Genomic DNA, 19,321 nt, shown 5'->3' on the forward strand with positions numbered 1-19,321 from the left:
CATATATCTTGCTGATGATATAGTGTTTTTGCAGTGTACAGAGCCATTTTTTTGCCTTTGGGGCTCCAGCGAACCGTCAACAGTGAACCTTTCCAGGAGGAAGAAACCTGCTTCAAAAGTGAACTCAGTAAGAGCCTAGAACATCATTTAAAGCACCGCATATCCCACTTTACTGATGGTCAGTGTTTATGATTTAATTACTGGGCAATGGTGGCCACTACTTGAGAGTGCCAAAACCAAAATCCCAGTTGACCAAAAAGATGATGAAGGCTTGTCTCATATTTCTCACAAACACCACCAACGTCTTCTTTAGGCATGGAGGTCCAAAACTGCAGGACCCCCCCCCCCCCCAAAAGATCATTGGGTCATTTGATCAGTGGGATGACTTTGCCAGTGTCTTACTGACTTTACCTTTGGTTCATGAGACTGAACTGTTCAGAAACGTTTCACTGGGCACAAAAGCCATTCACAATCACTCACCACTCTTCCATTGTTTCAGTGGTTTGTTCTCGGACCTGCCTTTGGCGATTCCACCTGAGTTCGCCCTAGAAGACGATGTCAACGTTTTCTTATTGTTGTGGGAAACTAAATCCCCCGAGGTGTGTGGAGCAGAGGACGGCGTAGTCCACCCTGTCCCGGTGTCCTCCACATGGTTCGCTGTCACCGCGTCCTCCTTTGTCCGCTCTCCCCACTCCGACGGAGTCCCCTGGGTGGTGGAAGGCTCCTGGGGGGAGCTGGTCGGAGAGGAGAGGGGAGGAAGAAGAGTGGTGGTTTTTGGCTTCGCCCAGAAAAAGTCCCACCACTGTGCACACACCGGAGAGGCCAGGAGAGCCAGCGCAAGACAGAGGTGAACAGCTCCCATCCTCTTATCCGTGGTGAGATTGAAGGCAGTCCGATCGGTGACACACCGTGTTATTTTGACATCTGCAACAGGTGAACGCAGGATTCAGAGGGAAGTGAAAATCCAGGAGAAGATGTCCACAAAAAAAAAAAGAAGAAAAAAATTTCCAAAATGTAATTGACTGAGTTCCAACTCCTTGTTTCCTAGTTTCTCTTCTCTCTTCCCTTTATCCTTTCTTCTTCCTGTCTTTTTAATGACTTATTTTTCTGCTGCAGCCTCTTGCTCCAACTCTCTGAGGTCTCCTCCCTTCCACACCTCCGCACGTCTTTCTCCCAGTGTAATTTTCCTGTCGACTCCTCTAGAGGGGGGCAACGCCACGACTGACTTGCTTGGCTCTTTTATCTCAGATAAAAAATAAAAAAAAAGATCTGCAAACTGATCTATAAAAATTAAAACCAGGATTTAAATGTGTGAGAATAAGAATCAGGGGCCAGAAAAAAGAATGACAGACAATAACTGTGTCCTTTTGTCAAATCTGCACGAAATACATGAACCGAGACGTGTGAACAATTGAATTAGAAACAAAATTGCATTCTCAAAAGAATCTGCAGCTTAGGGTTGAGTGTCATCCAGCAATCTGGCATTTTTGTTGGGTATCATGTATCTGCATTCTTTTGGAAAAAAAATAATAATTAAAAGGCATCTACTGCATTTTATCTTGGCTTTGATAAAAGTCAAATTTATCAGTCATTTCATGAAACCTTATAGATGGATCCTATGTCAAAATAGACTAAACCCCACAACACTAATGCAGCTATAAGAAATGCATTGCCTAGAATATTCAAAAAATATGGCAAACGATGACATTAGAAGTAAACACATTGGTTTCTGTTCCTTCAGAAACAAAAGCTTGAGTGGAATTATCTATAAACTACAACCTCTCTCTCTGTGGCGGAGCTTAAAGATTACGCAGCAAATACAGGGGCCCCACGCTTCCCGATTATGACAAAGAGACGCTTGTTCGGTCGCATTGTGCTTCCGTAAATGTTTGGCGAGATCCGAGATGAGGGTCCGCAGCGCTGCTGAACGTTTGACACAGAGTGGAAGCGTTTGCTGAGGCTCAGGTCTGATTGAGTGTCATTGTCAGACCACTGTGGGGGAAAAAAAAAACACCTGGTGGCAACATGGAGTAGGTTTAAAGGGAAAGTCGATTTAAATGCTGATGACGATTGTGTGTTGCTCTTTCAATTCAGTTGGATCTCAGCTTAAATGGGGAAGACTGTGTGTGTGTGTGTGTGTGTGTGTAATTCCTTAAACATAGTTCAATGAAAAATTATTTAGAATTATTAGAATGCAAAGCGCAGTCATTCATTGACTTTTGCTAAGCATATCAGCACAATCTAAAAACACAAAGCAGGTATTTACTAGAAGGAATCTCCCTCATTATGTGTCCCCTCTTCTTCTTCGTCTTCTTTTTTTTTTTTTTTTACACTTTGACCCTATTAAAAGGACTTCTGGATTCCTGAAGGAGTAACCCCCTTCACCCTTCACCTTTCATTTACTGACTGGTTTACCTAGCAACCACCTCACAAAAAACTCTAATTGGTTTAGTGTCACAGCCAATCCAACAAAGGATGGGGGCGGGGGGAACTCTGGAAAATAACATAATGTCAGAGGAGAAAAGGGGAAAAAACTAAGAATATATCTTACAGATAGAGAATAAAATAAACAACGATAACAATAAAGTAAGAATAAATTACATCTTTTCAAACATAACAAGTCAAGGGAGAGCAAACATCTTTCAAACCTCATTTTTCTGACCATAGAGTCTTCAAATAGCCAGACTTATCAAGCACTAGTGTGTAGTGCAGAATATAACAATATAAATTTCAGTTAAGCCTCAAATTTAAGTCTTTAACTTTTAAACGGGAAAAAAGTGTATGTTTGCAAACCTGAGAACATGCCACTCATATATGTAGAAGTTTTGTAACAGAAGGAACATCCACTTACAAAAAATGGTATAATGATGAAAGGACCTTTTGTGGAGCTGTTAAAACAAATATCTTGAGACGTCAGCCACAAAGTTAAAACGTGGGAGTCAAAGGATTCTTCTAACTGGAAAATGACCCCAATCATGATGCATAATTAAGGAAAACAAAGTCAGTGTTTTGCAGTGAAAAAAACAAACTGAAGCTACTCACTTTATCGCAACACTGAAGGTGTTGTTCACGTGTTCTAAATCTCTGCTGCCACCGTGTGGACAAAATCAGCAAAACAGTCATAAATGAAAACTCGTCTGAGAGCTTCTGTCATAGTTACAGTGTTTAATTTTGTTGCAGAAATTGTTAAATATTTAAAGATTTGATGTAAAACTTGTCGCTGTTACTCTGATGACTGAGCAGAATCAGTAAAACCTACCTGTACAGAGAGTTTAGAGGCTTGAAAGTTAAGTGCAAGTAAAAATCACGTGTGAAAAAAAAATGCATATAAACACCTCTTATGAGTATATATGGTCAGCAAACTCCAGTGCTAACAAAAATATAAATAATAAACATCCAGTCTAATAGAAATGATCAATTCTGGCCCAGAACATAATTTATAAAGCAACTCAAGTGAAAATTATGTTTTTTTCATTAGCTTTCTATCGCGAGGATTTATTTTTGAAGAACTAAATACGACTCTGAGGATTTTATTTGACAGAAATGAGTTTTCCTAAAATTGTTTCTGCTATTTTAAGAGTGGAGAAAACCCGTGATTAAGACATGTGTTTGCTGTGTTTCGATCTCTGTGTTGTTGTGCATGTCTCACGTCAGCCCAGGTTGGCTGGACAGACCATGTGGGCCAGTCCTCTGACTGCAGGGTGGCGTGCACAGGTTAACAGAGGCGGCCTGTTCTCACACTTGGGTCAATGAAGCCTGTGTTGCCACTCTGTTTTCTCTGAGATTTCTTCCTCCTTCCTCCAGCTATCCTTCCTCCCGAGCTGTTTTCGAATCGAGAAAATTTGTGAACAATATTTTAAACGACTGGCCAAGACAGTCCAACCGCACCAGATAGCATTAAAAAAAAAACCCAAAAAACCTAAAAAAGAAAAAAATAACAACAGTGTTCTGTTGAAGTTGTTCTCTACAAATACTTTATTTAGATTTTTTTTTTTTATGATACCAAAATGGCAGCACAAAATAGAAAATTGAAAAGAAGCAGAGATTACAAATACAAATCTGAAAGATTTTGGGGAGATCATGTAGTCAAACCCCCTTAACTGTGATAGGGGTTAAGCCCACCCACATACGGAGGCTTTAGTCCTTTGACGCGGCCGTCGCAGGTTCGATTCCCAGCCTGGTGACTTTTGCCGCATGTCTTCCCCCTTCTCTCAATACCCTCTCTCCTGTCAATTCACTGTCAAATAAAGGCCACTAAGGCCAATAAAACCTTTAAAAAAAACAACCTCTGATGCTCCTGAGTAAAATGATGCTAACGGGATTTGGCAATGATCTAATTTGTAATCAGATGATTTCTGACTACATCTCAGGACGGACCCACCTGTTTTCTGAAGGATTCAGAGGTTTGTTGGAGAGCAAGTTTGTGGAAAAAGCTTTTACGTCACATGAGCTCAGCACCGAACTTTTTGGCTTTCACCTAAAATCTCGCAGGGGGAGGGGGGTCGGAAAACAAATTTGCTATCAACATGGTGACGCATGGTCGCATTATGATGTAGGCATGCTTTCTTTCTTCTTCCACATCACAGTTTGTCATTATTCTGTGTTGGCCTGTCATTAAAAAAAAAAAAAAAATCCAAATAGCATTTATTGATGTTTTTAGTTGAAAACATGAGGTTGAAATACTCCTGCTAACCACCGCATCAGTCAGAATCAGAGTTACGATCTCAACTTACAGGAAAGTCCTGCATTTGTCAGATGTGCTGAAATGAATTGTTTGTATATATCTAACAAAATGTTAAGAGTTTAACTTGTCTGACTTGTAAGTTAAGGCTCAATCCCTGAGAGGCGGTACTGGAGCCGTCAGTTTGGGTTCAGTGGTGACTGTAGGAGAAGGTCGGCATCTGACTGTTTGATCAATTCTCCTTTGTGTCTCGGACAGCAGGTGGCAGACAGAGTATCTGTGGAATGTGGCAGATGATAATAGACGTGCACACACACACACACACACACACACACACACACACACACACACACGTTTGCACGCAGGCAGACATTTCCCACCATCTTCCAAGAACCTTCAACCAACTTCTTGGGAAAAAGAAAATAGTTTCAAATCTAGCAGAGGTGTGGACCATTTCAAGGCTCAACCGCATCTCATTTCCTCTATGTGCACTTAGCGAACGCGGAATCAGATTTAGTGAAAATTACACAGGGAGCGCCACAAGTTTCTGTACTGGAGACACAAGTGTTTATGTTCTTCATGAACTTGTACTGAAGACGGTTAAAACATCTGGATGGAGGCAATAAGAGCTAAAAAAAAACAAACAAAAAAAACCAAAAAAACGTCCCAAATAGACTGTAAATAAACTATGATTTAAAAAAGTAAAATTATGTTTTCTAAGGTACATATTACATAATCTAGAAGCACCGATAAGAATTAAAAATCTTTATGATGCAGCAAATGCACATGAATTTTAACAAGTTCTCATAGATTCATGTATTACATAATGTCCTGACGTTTGGGAAATACATTTTAAAACAATCTCAAAACCAATTTTCATAATGACACAATAAGTTTGATAACAGAGCAGCCATTTTGTCTAAACGTATTAAAACAAATACTTTGAAGTTTTCAGGGATAATCTCTTTTCACGTTTCTCGAATAATGTTTATGGTTAAAAAAGCGATATTCCTCCAAAGTTTGGTGCCTAAACGATGTTCCAAATCAGGCCAAATATTGATCAAAACAAAAAAATGTGAACTAATTTCAGTAAGAGCTTTAGATATCTTTTAACACTTTCAGCTAGAAATGTAAATCTCTGGAATTTGATGAAGGGCTGATAAAAGATAAAAAACTGATAAAAACACAGTCATTTTTGGCAAAGGTCGGACATAAAGGACATTAATTTATGCTATTGGTTCGTAATAATGATAAAATACAAATGGCTTTCAATATTTGCAGGAATACATAATGTCTTGATAACACAGTGCAGCACCCAAGAACTCCGTGAACGTCCGGCGAGGACTGCATTGCTTGTTGGGAAAATTTGACAGAAAATCTCTGAGCAGTTTAGTAAAAACCATATTTCCATTCCTGGGTCAGTCGTTTTGTAGGGAGCTTTTTAGTTTATTTGGAAAGACTAGCGGAGGCAAAAGAACAGGAAGGATTAGAGAGAAAAAAGAGGAAATGGTGAGAATAAAAAAGTGAACGTCACAAAAGGTCATCATAGGAAGAGTGTGACCCCAGGGTGGCATTAACTCAAACCCCTGATCTGCCCACCCACACATAACTGATCCAGCAGCTGCTGACAGACGTTTAGTCATTTCTCAGTTGTCTACTTTTTACTTTTACTAGAGTAACAATATGTTGAAGTAATGCTACTTTTACTAGAGTAACAATATGTTGAAGTATTGCTACTTTTACTAGAGTAACAATATGTTGAAGTATTGTTACTTTTACTAGAGTAACAATATGTTGAAGTATTGCTACTTTTACTAGAGTAACAATATGTTGAAGTATTGCTACTTTTACTAGAGTAACAATATGTTGAAGTAATGCTACTTTTACTAGAGTAACAATATGTTGAAGTAATGCTACTTTTACTAGAGTAACAATATGTTGAAGTATTGCTACTTTTATTAGAGTAACAATATGTTGAAGTAATGCTACTTTTATCAGAGTAACAATATGTTGAAGTAATGCTACTTTTATCAGAGTAACAATATGTTGACGTATTGCTACTTTTACTAGAGTGCAATTCTTGGCTGCTCCTCTGAAAATGACGATATGACTTTGGCCTGCAAAGACTGTCGTCGTCAAGACAATAACGAACGACTGAGCTAATCCAACAAATGAACTTCTGACTTCGGCCCACACAGCTGCCATACAGACACAGTTGCACTCAGTGACTCACTGTAAGGCCCACTGCTTAATGCTAATGGATGAGGGCAGTGTTTGGAGTCAGCGGGAGGTCAGGAGCGGACATCTGCTGAGAGACGTTTTCCATTAGATCAAGTGTCGGCGTTTGCTGCCTCTGGCCTCGCCATCCAAACGTCCCTCATCCTCTCACTGTTGAATTCTTGTCGCTTTATTTCATTAAAAGTTTTCACGCACTGCTCCTGTGCAGGTGGCAAAGGTCAGGAAATGTTTCAAGTCTAGATATAATGGATTATGAAAATTAAAATCTAGAAAGTGATCAGCAGTTTTAGATTTTATTTCCTGATTCAGTGGGCAAATGTGTTCTTCCTTTCTCTCTTGTGTCAATCTTTTGTTTCTCCTCTACTTCCTTCCACACTTCCTCAGTCTCTCCTTTTTCTTCTTCTATTCTTTTCCCCCTCAAGGATTTGGGAAACATTTATGCCTCCTTTCCTTCCTCCATTAATGGATTCTTGCTTCCATTTCTTTTATGTGTACTTCTGTCCTTTCTTCACTCCTGGTCTTTGTTTCTCTTCCTCTGTTTGTTAGCCTTCACTTCTATCTGTCTTTGTGTTTCTTTTGCCTTCCTTCTGTCCTTTCTACCTTTAATATTTTGTTTCTTCATTCATTCGCTCCTTTCTTTTCTTCTTTCCTGTATGTTCGCTTCCTTTTTTCGTTGTGACATTGTTTTTCTTCATTCCTCCTCTTTGTCTCTCCTTCATTGTGTTTGCCATTTCTTTGAAGTTTCCTTCTTCCTCTTCCTTTTTTTTTCTTTATCATATCCTTTATTCCTCCTTTCCCTGTCATGTGTCCCTTGTTCCCTGCCTCCCTTCCTTCTGTCAGTGGTTTTTACAAATCCTGCCCGCTACACCTACATCTGCCATAAAATACCTCTATAGTTTTGAATACTATATTTTAATTTGACTATAACCGACTAAAAAGTCTTAATGTTAAGATTTGAAAAGTATGTACACGTACAATCACACAAGTAAAATGCAAACAATCACTTTCAATGTAAATGAAGATTACGGCAAAAATATTTTTACTACTTCTTATCTGCAAATGAACAAGAGTTCCTGTTAATCCTATAAATCTTTTTGATATGCAATAATATAACACCGTGTACACGTGCAATCATTTAAAGTGGCTTTAAACTCGGCTGTAAACAAATTCATTTTGACTGATTTACGTTTTCCCTTCACACATCAGGCACTGGATTCTTCCACCGCAGCTCTCAGCGTGTGTTTGTGCGCTGTGTGATGTTTGATCAGCTGTTAGGAGTTGATCAGCCTTTTCATCCTCTCCTCCTCCTCCGGCACGAATTGTAACGAAGTTGTTAAAAGCTTCGTTCAGGCCACGCAGAACATGCATCCTTAACCACGGCCGTGAAATGGCGTGGGAATCCCACGAGGAAATAACAATAAACACAAACGTTTTGCGCCATTCTCCGTTTCTCCTCGTCGGCGCTCCGTATTGTAATTTTGTGTCGTAACCTCGGAACGGGAAGTGGGTGAGTGGGGAGGCAATGAAAGGCAACCTTTGCAGAAATGTGGCAGGAAAACATTAGCTCATGCTTGTTCCACAGTCCCGCTGGCAGACGTCCATCTATTGACCACAACAGGAACGAAACCACAAAATGCCGCATTGTTGTTGAGAGCCGGAAGTAGAGTGTCGCACACGCTGCTGTGCCGCCTTCCTGTCTGCGGACTGAAGGCACGCGCAGGTGACTGAACACTGACTAAATCAGCATAGGATCTGTTTATATACAGAGAAAGACTAAGTATTCCTGTTAGCTAAACACGTTACATTCCTGTAGCTCAGTGATAGGTTTTATGAATGCTCAGTTTATAACACTGCAGCGAAATGTTGACAGTCGGTTAAGGACGCGGTATTTACAATGTTTATGACTGGAAAGAGGGCGACGCACACTTGATAGAAAACACAAGACTGTAACTACACCATGTCGTTTACTACATAAAAAGAAATATGAGCTGTTCAATGCGAGGGATTATTCTCAAATTTATTCCACAGGACTTTATCTGACCCGTCTGTCTTCATAATGTTTGTTCTTTAAAACTTAAAGGTGTTCACACAAACAGCAGCATTTATACTGAGATTTAATTTAAAATATATATAGACATAATAGTCCTAAAAGTAACGCCACATCATATTTAGGATTATCCAGTTGATTTTGGTGGAACTCATATCTGCAGCAAAATGCTCCGGATTCATTTTATGAACACGAATCAAAAACCATTTATTACTTTTCCTCACCTCCTAGTCCATGTGTGTGTGTGTGTTTCCCTTTGTGTAAAACTGACTGAATGTCACAGCAGAGCTTTTTCTAAAACAACGTAGGTATTTCTTTTTAAAATTGCCAATAGGAATATGAATCAAAATTTGACTTTAATCTGATTTTAATTCCCTGAACATTCAGTGGATTAAAACGTGACGCTCTCTCATCTCGTCTTACAACCAAACATAAACAGATTCTCTGAAGTGTTTTTCTCGTGAACGTCCTTCTACCGCGAGGGAAAACGTTTCGAGTCAGTTTTTCCCAGGAAAACTTCCTTCCCTCTGTAATGACTTGCCGTTTGGCTCTTTATGATGAGTCTGAGATCGCCTGGCGGAGTGCTGGTGTGACTTTACAAGGAATGGTGTCAAACACATTTGTATAATTCTTATTAAAAAATAATATAAAATGAAATAAAGTCACTCTGCATTCTCATCTTTTCCAGCTTTGAATCTCAATCAAATTATGCACCTGTACCGTTCAAAATTTCCAGTTCTCTGAAAGGACACTTGGTGAAATCTGGGCAGATTAGAACAAAACAGCAGGATATTTTCAACTCCCATCATCACGTTGCACAAAGGAGTGAAAGGCGGGTTTGATCAAAACTTCAGTCAGTAAAGAATCTTTTCTCACGATTTGATTAAATCTGGCATAATTCAGATTTGCTGCCGAGCTTTGGATCGCTGTGCAGCTGCATCACCCTAACACACCTCGCAGTTTAAAAACCGATTCCGGAACGTTCTCCTTCAGGATCGTTTGATGGAGAGTTAGAGCAACTCTACCGTCATGTCTGGCTGTCGGTGTGACGTTCTGCATCTCAAAGGCTGTGTTAGTTTTACGCCTGACGTCATCGGGTGCACAACTTCCACAAAGTTAAGACCGCTGTTTCTCCAGTCCAAAGAAGAACCAAAGTTTTTGTGCATCATCGAGAGTTTCATGTGAGCTACGTCTGTATTGTTTTTCACTGGCTTTGGATGTTACACAGACGCCATGTTTGCCTAGACATGTTTAATTATGAGCTGAACATAACTGAGTCAGGGGAGGCCTGCGGTGCCTCAGATGTTTTTTTTTGTAGGGTTTGTTTTTGGTGACCTCCTGATTTATTGATGCGTTGTTGGAGTAATTTTGGTAGACCAGCCAATCCTAGGAAGATTCCTCTCTGCTTCTTGTTTTTTTGTTCTTCATTTGTGGACGACAGCCACTGCAGTTCCCCGTGAGCCTTTTCAGGCTGTCCATCTTCTTCGCCTGTTCCTGAATTTTCTCAGACAGAGTGATGAAGTGAGTTTATGGTTAATGAGTTGATTCATGATTAACATAGAGCTAGCTTGGTTTGGATAGTTTTTCTACTTTAAATAAACTAAATCACAATTAGAACTGTAAGGTTTTTTCATATTTACTTCAGTTTTTTATTTTATTTAATCTTTTATTTGGAAAGGCAAGTTACAATTACATTGTACCATTCAACTTCCAACACAGTAGAAGTATGAGAAGGAATAACATAAGCTGATCCAGGTTTTTACTTCAGTTATTTGTGTTTGGTATTAACATTTCTTTGATTATCTGAAATATTTATGTGTGAATATGAAACGAGTGTAAAAATTCCCACTTTATCAAAATGTAAGAAAAGCGGGAGACACATCTAAGAAACTTGTTTATGTGTTGTTTACACAAGAAAGGTGAATCTCAGATCCCATCACACAAACGGAACAAGCACTATTTCAAACAATTAAAGAATATTTTAAAGGCTTAAAGTTGCTGCGAGGCCGTCTTTGCTGAAGCATCGAGAGCAGCGAAGGCGTTCCCACTGATGACGATTCATACACAACTCTTCAGAAGGAAACCATGGAAACAGCACAGACAAACAAAAACAGACAACCACTAGCATCACCGGTGGCGTTTGCTGTGCTTCGATAACATTTCAAAGCGGCTGTCTTCATAACACAATTAGGTCAGCCAATAAACGACGATGGTTTTCACTAGCATCGTTTTTATTTTCACCCCAGGTGCACAGCGGTTTCCCCTGAATGCTAGTAGCTGGAGAACTCCGCGATCTCTACGGGGGATCACGTCATGGAAAGTATGAAGGAGAGCAGCAACACAAAAAGAGACTTTATTTTCTTCCTTCCAGAGAGAGAGAGAGAAAATGACTTTCTGTTTTCACGTCACATTGAGTTATACGTTGTTCCCCATAAAGCAAGGACACCTCTTACAGTTGACCCATTGTGTCGAAACGTGTTCAAACCAAAGTGGGTTTGGACGAATGAGCGCATTCCAGACTGAACGGCATCGCAGTGTGGGTGTTCGGTACGCTGAGGATTTTTTGGTGAAGGTTTCTTCCATGTAACTCTATGAAACGGTCGTCTGCCAGGTTACTCAGTCGTAAAACGCTGAAGGGAGCTTAGAGGGGTTTCTCTTCCTGCGACATCAGAGACCAAACAAGGTTGGCGGAGAGAAGGAGAAAATGTAACTGCTGCCTTGATCCAAAGGAACACTAACAGCAGTGAAATACTTTGCAGGAAGAATAATTGGGTTTTTTTCCCCTTACTGTACAGGGGCCAAAACAGATGCCTGCTGGGCTCACCTTAGAATCAGTTGTATCGGCTAAACACGAAATCCATTCAGAGCAACTCAACCGACTGTAAATAGAAAGTGAAGGTGCCTACATCCAGACAAAAGGGTTTCCTCTCTGTTCTCTTAAGACGGAGATCAAGAGTGAAGCCAGACGCGTCGAAAAACCCAAATATTAAAATTCCGCTCTCGGCCCAAATCATGCCACAGGTTTCAGAAGAAGCGACATTTAAGGTACGAATCAGAGAAAATGTACATCTGTTCACGCGAAAGCACGTTTCCTGATTGTTTCGTTAAAAGCTGCCCAGTCTATGTAATGAAAACACTACATTTTAACCAAATAATTTTGGTTAAAGTGCAAATATCTTAGTGCACTTGAAATAAGACAAAACTAACTCACAACTGAGTGTTCAGCAAGATTTAGGAGCTTGCTTTAAGTAAATAATTCCTCAATATTGATGAAAAAATGCTAGTTCAATTGGCAAATCGTTTCACTTACAACATGGGAAAATTGTCTTGCTATCAGTGAAATAATCTGTCAATGAAACTAGCAGATTCTTTAATCAATATTAAGGAATTGCTGACTAAAAATAAGCTCTTGCATCTTGCTGAAAAGTTACCTACGAGTTAATTTTGTTTTATTTCAAGTGTACCGAGATGTTTGGGCTAGAAGTTAGAGCACAAAAACGTTTGTGTTTTTGCAGTGTTCTTTTGTTCATGGCAGGGTGATACCATACACATTCCTTCAACAAGAACTGGTTGCACAAGTTTTAATTTGTGCATAAAATTAAGTATAAATTTAATAGGCCTAGTATTAAATGAAGTTTTACGGTAGGTCAAAATTATAACTTCCAAATTTTACCAATAAAGTTACACGAAAGCTTAGTAAATCTTCCTTAGCACATTTTAACCCAAGGAAATGTTTGTTGTTGTCATGAGCGAAGATTTGGCGTAATTCTGGCTGGATTTTTAGACGCTCTCCTTTGCTAAATGATCAGAGTAAATTCAAATGTATTAGTTTTCAGACTCAACTTTTAAGAATAGTTCACAAATTTTAGGTCACGGATTTTCAGAAATGTTCTAACGTGGGATTGTGGGTAAAACATCCAGCTGTTGATTGGAGATTAAACTGAAGCTTTTGGACTAACATGTCTTTTATCGTCGTCTCCAAATAATTTAATGGTTTTCTTGCCCAGTCATGAAACATTTCTCCAGCAGTCATTAGGCTGCAGATCGCACCAGAGCAGGGCCTTTTTGGATCCTCACTCTACTAGGAGTCTGTGTGAACTGGCTTCACTGAGATGAATGATGCAAACTTTGACACGATTAGTTAATAAGGACAATGATAAATAGATAAAGCGAGGAAACTTATACGTTTTTGGAAAGCTCATGTATGCGGAGCATCTGTGCCATATGCAAAAAGCCCAAGCCCAGCCAGAGATCTACACACTCAAACGATCTCTGCTCTTTCTACCAAGAAGAGAGGACGAATAACATCCAGAGTTACAATAAAAACCCTGGATAGTTAAAGAAACAGTGCAAACAAGACACTTTAAATGATCAAATACCCAAACATTTTAAGTTGATTTTTAAAAGAAAAAAAAAGGATGATCACAAACTATGAAAAAGGAAAAGTTTAAATAAATAATACCAAATTGAAAGGAAATTCAAGCGGCTATGTCATCTAGTAGCATTCTCTAACTTTTGAATGTCAAAACATAAGAGAAACTTTTATTCTTGAGCTAGATTTAACTCTGCTGAACATCTCAAAGTTGCCAAAGTGGTAAAGGAAATTGACAGTGACATTTTTAGTGGCCGTCATTTTACATTTTTTAAAACCACTAGACTTTTCGTACGCTGCATGCAAACAGTTTCAAGGCTTTGACTACGTCTAAACTTCTGGTAACGCATTACTCTCCACCGTTGCAGGAATGGCGGTCATGAGGTGCGGTGTGAGGTGGTGAGGCAGACCCAGGTACAAAATGAGTAAAAGATGATTTAATGATGAATTCAGAAAAAAAAAAAACAATCCAAAGTCCAGGCAGGACAGATAAAGAGCAGAAGGCTAAGGCTCAAAAAAACTGGTAGCAGCTGGAACCTCAATGGACGGCAGTAAGAGACGTTAACCAGACGGTATGACAAGGACCCGACGAGGAACAATGAACACAGGTGGGATTAAGTACACAGAGGGTAATCAAGGAACGAGACACAGTTGGGAACAATCAAGAGTAGACAAGACGACATGGAAACCTAAATAAACACACAGAAAAAACCAAATCCTTACAATGGCAGAATCTGTGCATATTAAATTAACATTCTGTCGCCTTCACCTGTGTATGGATAAGCAATGCTGTAAAGAACAATAAATTTAATACAATGACTAATTTTGTGAGGCATACAATACTCAATCATCTCCATCCCTCTAATCTTTTTTTTGTTGCCTCCCCACAGATAAACTGAAGTCTTTCATAACGAAAACATGATATTTGAAACAAGGATGGAGAGAATCGCAGAGAAACAGTTTCAAACGCTAAAATCTAAACTCGTCTTTTGATGATGCGGCATCAGTTGTTTGAGGCTCCAGTGATTTACTGGTTATTATTATTATTATGATGATGATGAACCTTCTCTGTGGTTTCGAATGACTTTTCTGGATCGAACTCATGATTTGCAAGTCACAAGGTAACAATGAGTTTCTTTAAGCAGGTTGTCGAGCTCAGGCAATGAAGAAAACTATTCCTGCCTGCACATGTGAATAAATCTCAAGTACTTAAGTGGAACCCTCTTTTTTTCTGAACAGGTTCAGATGCTTTCTACGTAAGCCTGTCACAATAACTCATTTTACTGGACGATAAATTGTCCCAGACGTCACTGCAATAAACGATGACATTGTTGTTTCAAGATCAAGCAATACAACGGTAATGGCAAAAACCTTTTCAGAAAGGTTAATAAACTTTAAATTCTAATGAACATCTAACACCGGAACTGGAAGACATTTCAAATATCCAAAATAAATAAACAGAACAATAAATAAAATGAATTGTGAAGTCTTGGCCAACAAAATTATCCTTCAAAAAAGGGTCTAGTTGAGCCCAAAACACCAGACTGAAGAATTTTACCATCCAGTTTTTGGTAGAAAGAGACAAGAGAAAAAACGATAAATCATGCAGATGAAAATGACTGAGCTCATTTTAATTTACCAGGTGACTGATTGATTTATTGCTTATTGTGACAGGCCTGTTTCTACAGAAGGAGTCTGAATTGCTATGTCCTGGATGACCGAGAATCTAGGCTGGATATTCGTCTGAATCAGTACGGAGCCATTACCAACATCTAGAAAACTTTCTTCATCCTTCAAAAGGCAATATTGGTCATCAGCAAATCAACAGATGTTTCTTAGTTGGTGGTGGTGGGAAAAACCAAACCGTTTGCCATAAAAGTTCTTTAATGCAGGGATTACGTGCAAACCCATTAGTTCCATTTAAAGCACTGAATGTGTTTGGACCGTCTTCAGAAAGAGAGTTATGGCAAATATAAGTTACATTTCCAATGCACGTCTTCTGCATATCGATCAGTTAGTTATGCACCATCTCTTTGGTTCTGAAAATCCAAGGTGGAGAACCTGACCGCTTGTATGATGTGAATGACAAGTGTAATCTGTAGTGTTTCCTGAAGGTGTGTTCATTGAGATTTGAAGTGATCTTACAGGCTTATAAAGTCAAATTTACATTATAAAGTTATCTAACTTTACCAGCTCTGCCAGCAATTGTGGCTGCAAGAAAGCCAGTGAGAATTGTTTACTCTTGTGCTCAGCAACCATGCTAGCTACTTTTTTTTGCTGATCTTTCAATTACAAACATTATATTACAATGAATTGTTTTTGTCACTTCATAGCTTGGTTTGAAGTGACACAAACAGCAGCGCAGTAAAAAGGGGGTAACTCCGAACGGCGTTAGCTTACGAGCCAAACACTTCACCTCCCACCCTGGTGTAGTGTTTGCCTTGTCTGCCACTTCCAGCTACCCCACGGGAGACACACACACACACACGAACACACGCACCCATGCACACAAATAAGACAAAGGAGATTAGAGGAAAGAAGGCCCATGGCCAAACAAACAAACTATCACTCTCCCGCGGATCTGTAGAAGAGGAGCACCACAGTATAGGGTGGAGGGACGGTAGGGGGCCACTGAATGATCACTCAACACACAGTGGTGAGTTATATCACTGATATTATTATGGAAGTGTGAGAAGATTGTTACTCAAGGGCAAGAATTATTGGAACCTTACCCCTGTCAATTTAACAAACAGAAAAGAAAAAAAAAAACCCTGCACTTTAACAATCAGTGTTATCGCCTGGAAGTAGATTTTCTGCTGATTTCAGTGGGATTCTTGCTTAGACAGCCTTTAAAAGACACTTTATGGAGATTAAAAATAACTTTTTAACAAGTCATAGTAAAATATGCTAGTTAGCAATGAGAATAGAGCTAACAAGCTAATGAAGATGTCCATGGATTCTTGGAAAAGAAATTTAAGATAAATTTTAATCTGTCGCTGTACAATTTTTTTTCTTATACAAGCTTTTTATTTGTATTTTTTATTTTTATTCATTCAATTACAATTTAAAATGAACATGTCACAAGTCAACACAAACAAAAGTTTTGAATGAAAGGGAGAAGACTCTTATATTTTCTACTTCTTCTCCAAACGTCAACCACCACAATCAACCAAGGATCAATCAGTTTAATAATCTGTGAACCATGAATAATCTCCTCACACATTTGTTACAGCTGATACGCTTTCAAAACGGAGAGAGCATTTCCTACATTCGCTGACGTACATCAAAGATCGTCAGCGTAAGGAGTAACATTTCACGCACCCGCTAATTTTCCACTTAGGCACTTGCTGATGTAGAGAGATGATGTAAAGAAAGAAGAAGTGGCAGGAAACTCACCCTCCATGAGCTGCTGGGCTGCAACCATCCTGCACAGCAGGGCGAGAAGAAGGGCAGGAGGCCACCTGTGGAGATGCAGCAGACACACACCATGAGGGTTGGGGTTATACTTCAAGGTAAATTTAAAACACCAAAACCAAAGGAAAAGTCAATGTTCTTGATTCGAAGTGGCTTTTCGTGGGCTGCGATTGAAACTGACGCATACAAATCAAAATACGCTAATAATCCCAAGAGGGTTCTGAAGTGTTGTAGCCATACAAAAACTTTCTTAAAGTCGTTACACTGAAGAACCTCACACGCCTTACAATAAAAAACAAAGGATGTCTTCTTACCCTTGACACATTTTGCAGAGTAAAACACAAAAATGCTGCTTTGGCAGGCAATTCCAGCTACATGTGTGTGATGAAAGTGCGGCAAACTCTGTGCTCCCTCTGTTCGTGCAGACCTGAAGTCTCACTGCAACCTCTCTCTCTCTCTCTCTCTCTCTCTCTCTCCTCCTCTCTTTCTCTCTCTCTGCACAAAGACTCTCTCAGTTTGGAGCAGAGTGACTCCCAGGAACCATGGACTAGGGAAATCTGAGTCTTAAAAAAAAAAAATCACCCCCCCTGTATTTCTTCAACACGCTCAGTAGACCCTTTCTCCTAACCTTCTGCTTTAGATCATTTTATGGCCGTTTGAGATTATATCATGTAAACTTTTGGTGATTGAAACTTATTGCTGTAACTTTCTTTGTTGTCTTTACTTGTTTAAACATCCATTGACTTAGGTAAGGAAAAGTTTGGTGAATCCTAATGTTAAGAAAAATTAATGCGTTAAAGTAAAAATTAGGGTCGACCTTACTGTTTGGTAGCTCTAATGGACAGATTTTGTCTTGGTAACCTAATCCCCAACTTCATTGTGTATTCAACCAGTTATTGATCATCCATGACCACAGGGAAAACAATGACTTTCCCAACTTTGTCTTAAAAGGGCTCATTTTATCTTTACTTTGGTGAAACAGCTGGACCAAGACAAACTCAGTAATTTGTGCAAACTGCGTTCTATAGATATTAAAAAGGATGGTTTGGGGTTTTGAAGTAAAAATCTAGTAAAAAGTAATTTATCCTACCTGCAGTAGAGATCAGTCTTTGCATTTTCTTTTTTATGTGAATGTGGATTAGATGGTCCCGGAGGCTAAAGCTATCTGCTAATCTGTCGGGTACCAAAACCAAAATGGTCTTCTGCCATTTAGAAACAACTTTAAAATCCCACTCTGATTTATGGGAACACTATTTTATTAACATTTGAACCATTCTTTCATTTGCATTGAATGTTTATTTACAAAGGAGAGACAAAACTTTGAAGTGAGATGAAGGCCGGAACCAGTGCGCCAGCAATTGTCTTCCTGTGTGAAACACGTGCCGATAAGGGAACATGTTAAATATTTATACATAAAACAATGTCGCAAAAATAAAGACAAAGGGATTTGTTTATTTTTGCAATCTCATACTTTGCTCTGAGTGAAAATGTTTTCTATGTTCACCTTTCTATACGAGTTTCCCACAGACCCATCATTTATTGCATATTACGGATTGCCCACATTTCTCAACTTTCACAGTCAATGGCTATGGCTGTTCAATGCAAATGTAGCAGATCGGTTCATAAAAAAGGTGTTAGTTCAAATACACTGCTGTAATATTTTTGAACTTGGAGATGAAGTCTACTTTGTTTTCAGACTAGTCATGAGCCCCAGCCTCCAGGACCAAAGAATCTGGATCTACACTAAATGGAGAGACTTTAAATAGAATCACACTTAAAAACAACTCGACCCATTTTCCTTGTTTACAATGAATAATGTAACAATTCCCCATGTAAAAACATGCAAACTGGAAAAGGTGAAGCTTGTACATTCAAAGTAACTATTTGTTAATTTTGCTGTAACGTTTTCTAAAAGATAAATTGAAAACTAACATTGTTAGTTTATTTTTTATGGTGCCTGCTGTCTGGCAGTTCTCTTGACCTTAACATATTCTGTTGTGTTGTCGGTAATTTAGAAAAACAAGTGCAAGATTTTTTATTTTTTTTGGATCAGCAGTTTTTCTATTCGTATTCCACCAACTCTTCTTGACTTTTTCAGATTAGAATCACTGCACGTGTAACCAAAACATAAATTTAGGCTGGATTACGGTACGTCTCATATGTACTTCACCGCTCAGGATATCCAACAGGGTCTAAGCTTAAGATGTTTAAACGTTCCCAATCATTTCCTAATCAGCTCTATCTGTTTAATGCTGTACTGAAAGGTTACTTGTTTACATGTATGATTTTTTTTTTTTAGCTGAAAATTGAATCAATGGAGGGTTTGAATCTGTCAACTGTGGAGTTGACCGGTAGGAAAGCTTAGTTGGGTTTCATTGTCCAGAATAAGTGTTTTTAATCCCTATACAAAAGGAAGTTTGAATAGGTGAGTGTGGCACCTGTATAAATTATATCCTAAGTCTTTCACAAAAAACAAGGTATTCAGAGGTCCACAAGGTCAGCGGGGAATCTGAGAAATAATCCATCTCGGTTCACGCCTCACTTTTAGAACAATGCTGGAATGATAGAG

General features: G+C 39.0%; 1 protein-coding gene across 6 annotated transcripts in view; it reads right to left on the minus strand.

Annotated features, from left to right (window-relative positions):
- Window positions 1-18,056, minus strand: part of col15a1b (collagen, type XV, alpha 1b) — a 52,065-nt gene extending 34,009 nt beyond the window's left edge. Inside the window, exons 1-2 of one of the 6 annotated variants that reach the window (XM_044133249.1) lie at window positions 17,843-18,056; window positions 16,735-16,799 (exon numbers count right to left, since the gene is read on the minus strand). In XM_044133249.1, the coding sequence (XP_043989184.1) occupies window positions 16,735-16,762 (28 nt within the window). In that variant the 5' untranslated portion in view covers window positions 16,763-16,799; window positions 17,843-18,056. Of the gene's footprint in view, window positions 1-480; window positions 1,161-16,734; window positions 16,800-17,066; window positions 17,177-17,842 lie in introns of those variants that run through there. The other 5 variants (XM_044133248.1, XM_044133244.1, XM_044133243.1 and 2 more) reach the window with 5 other exon arrangements.
- Window positions 18,057-19,321: the final 1,265 nt, after the last annotated feature.

This window comes from Gambusia affinis, linkage group LG12 (assembly GCF_019740435.1).
Source record: "Gambusia affinis linkage group LG12, SWU_Gaff_1.0, whole genome shotgun sequence".
Taxonomy (NCBI): Eukaryota; Metazoa; Chordata; class Actinopteri; order Cyprinodontiformes; family Poeciliidae; genus Gambusia; species Gambusia affinis.